General features: G+C 39.1%; 1 protein-coding gene across 1 annotated transcript in view; it reads left to right on the top strand.

Moving 5' to 3' along the window:
* Nucleotides 1-1,056, top strand: part of COPS4 (COP9 signalosome subunit 4) — a 48,001-nt gene that overhangs the window by 13,014 nt on the left and 33,931 nt on the right. Inside the window, exon 2 of the mRNA XM_003790038.3 lies at nucleotides 369-448. Coding sequence (XP_003790086.1) covers nucleotides 369-448 — 80 coding nt within the window. The remainder of the gene's footprint in view (nucleotides 1-368; nucleotides 449-1,056) is intronic.

The following is a 1,056-nucleotide window of genomic DNA, read 5'->3' as shown; positions in this document are numbered from 1 at the left end:
AAAAAAAAAAAAAAAAAAAAGAAAAAGAAAAAATTAGCTGAGTGGGGCACACTTGTAGTCCCAGCTACTTGGGAGACTGAGTTAGGAGGAAGGCTTGAGCCCAGGAGTTTGAGGTTAAGTAAACTAAGAAGACACTGCACTCTAGCCAGAGCTAGACTTGGTCTCAGAAAAGAAAACAAAAACAAGAACAACAGCAAAAACTGTGGTGTACTCTGAAGAAAACCACAAACTAGAGCACTATGAAAGAAACCAGGGAGAATAGAAATGAATAAATACACATCAAAGTTAAAAGTTAATGAATAAACCGCTAAGTTTGCATTTGACAATGCAGTGCTCTCAGACACTGTATTTATTTGATATTGTTTCAGGTATCGTCAGATCCTGGAAAAAGCTATTCAACTATCTGGAGCAGATCAACTAGAAGCTTTGAAAGCTTTTGTGGAAGCAAGTAAGTAAAATGGAAATTCCATCTTTGCCTTGTATTCCTGAGATAGGACTTTAAAACTTAAAGTAGGACTTTTAAACTCAAGCCATGTTTTATGTCAAATTATAAATGTTGAATATGCATTGAGATTGATTAATTTTTCGAATTTAATTTACAGCTTGATTCATTTTTGATGAATTGTCTTCAGAAGTACAATCCCAATTAAAGTTTTGTGTAGTTATTATTATAGTAGCTGATGAGAGACTATTTAGCACAGTGGTTCTCAACCTGTGGGTCACACCCCCTTTGGACTGTATTAAAGGTTCGAGGCATTAGGAAGGTTGAGAACCACTGATATGGCATAATGATAAAGAGAATAATTTGAGGGCGGTGCCGGTAGTTCACTGGGTAGGACACCAGCCCCATATACCCGGTGGGTTCAAACCCGGCCCCAGCCAAGCTGCAACAAAAAAATAGCTGGGCATTGTGGTGGGCACCTGTAGTCCCAGCTACTTGGGAGGCTGAGGCAAGAGAATCATCTAAGCCCAGGAGTTGAAGGTTGCTGTGAGCTATGACGGCATGGCACTCTATTGAGGGCGACAAAGTGAAACTCTGTCTCAAAAAAAAAAAAA

Source organism: Otolemur garnettii, unplaced genomic scaffold (assembly GCF_000181295.1).
Source record: "Otolemur garnettii isolate 467f Iridium unplaced genomic scaffold, OtoGar3 scaffold00039, whole genome shotgun sequence".
Taxonomy (NCBI): Eukaryota; Metazoa; Chordata; class Mammalia; order Primates; family Galagidae; genus Otolemur; species Otolemur garnettii.
Note: the sequence above shows the minus strand (reverse complement) of the source record. Positions and strands in the feature narration are given on the sequence as shown.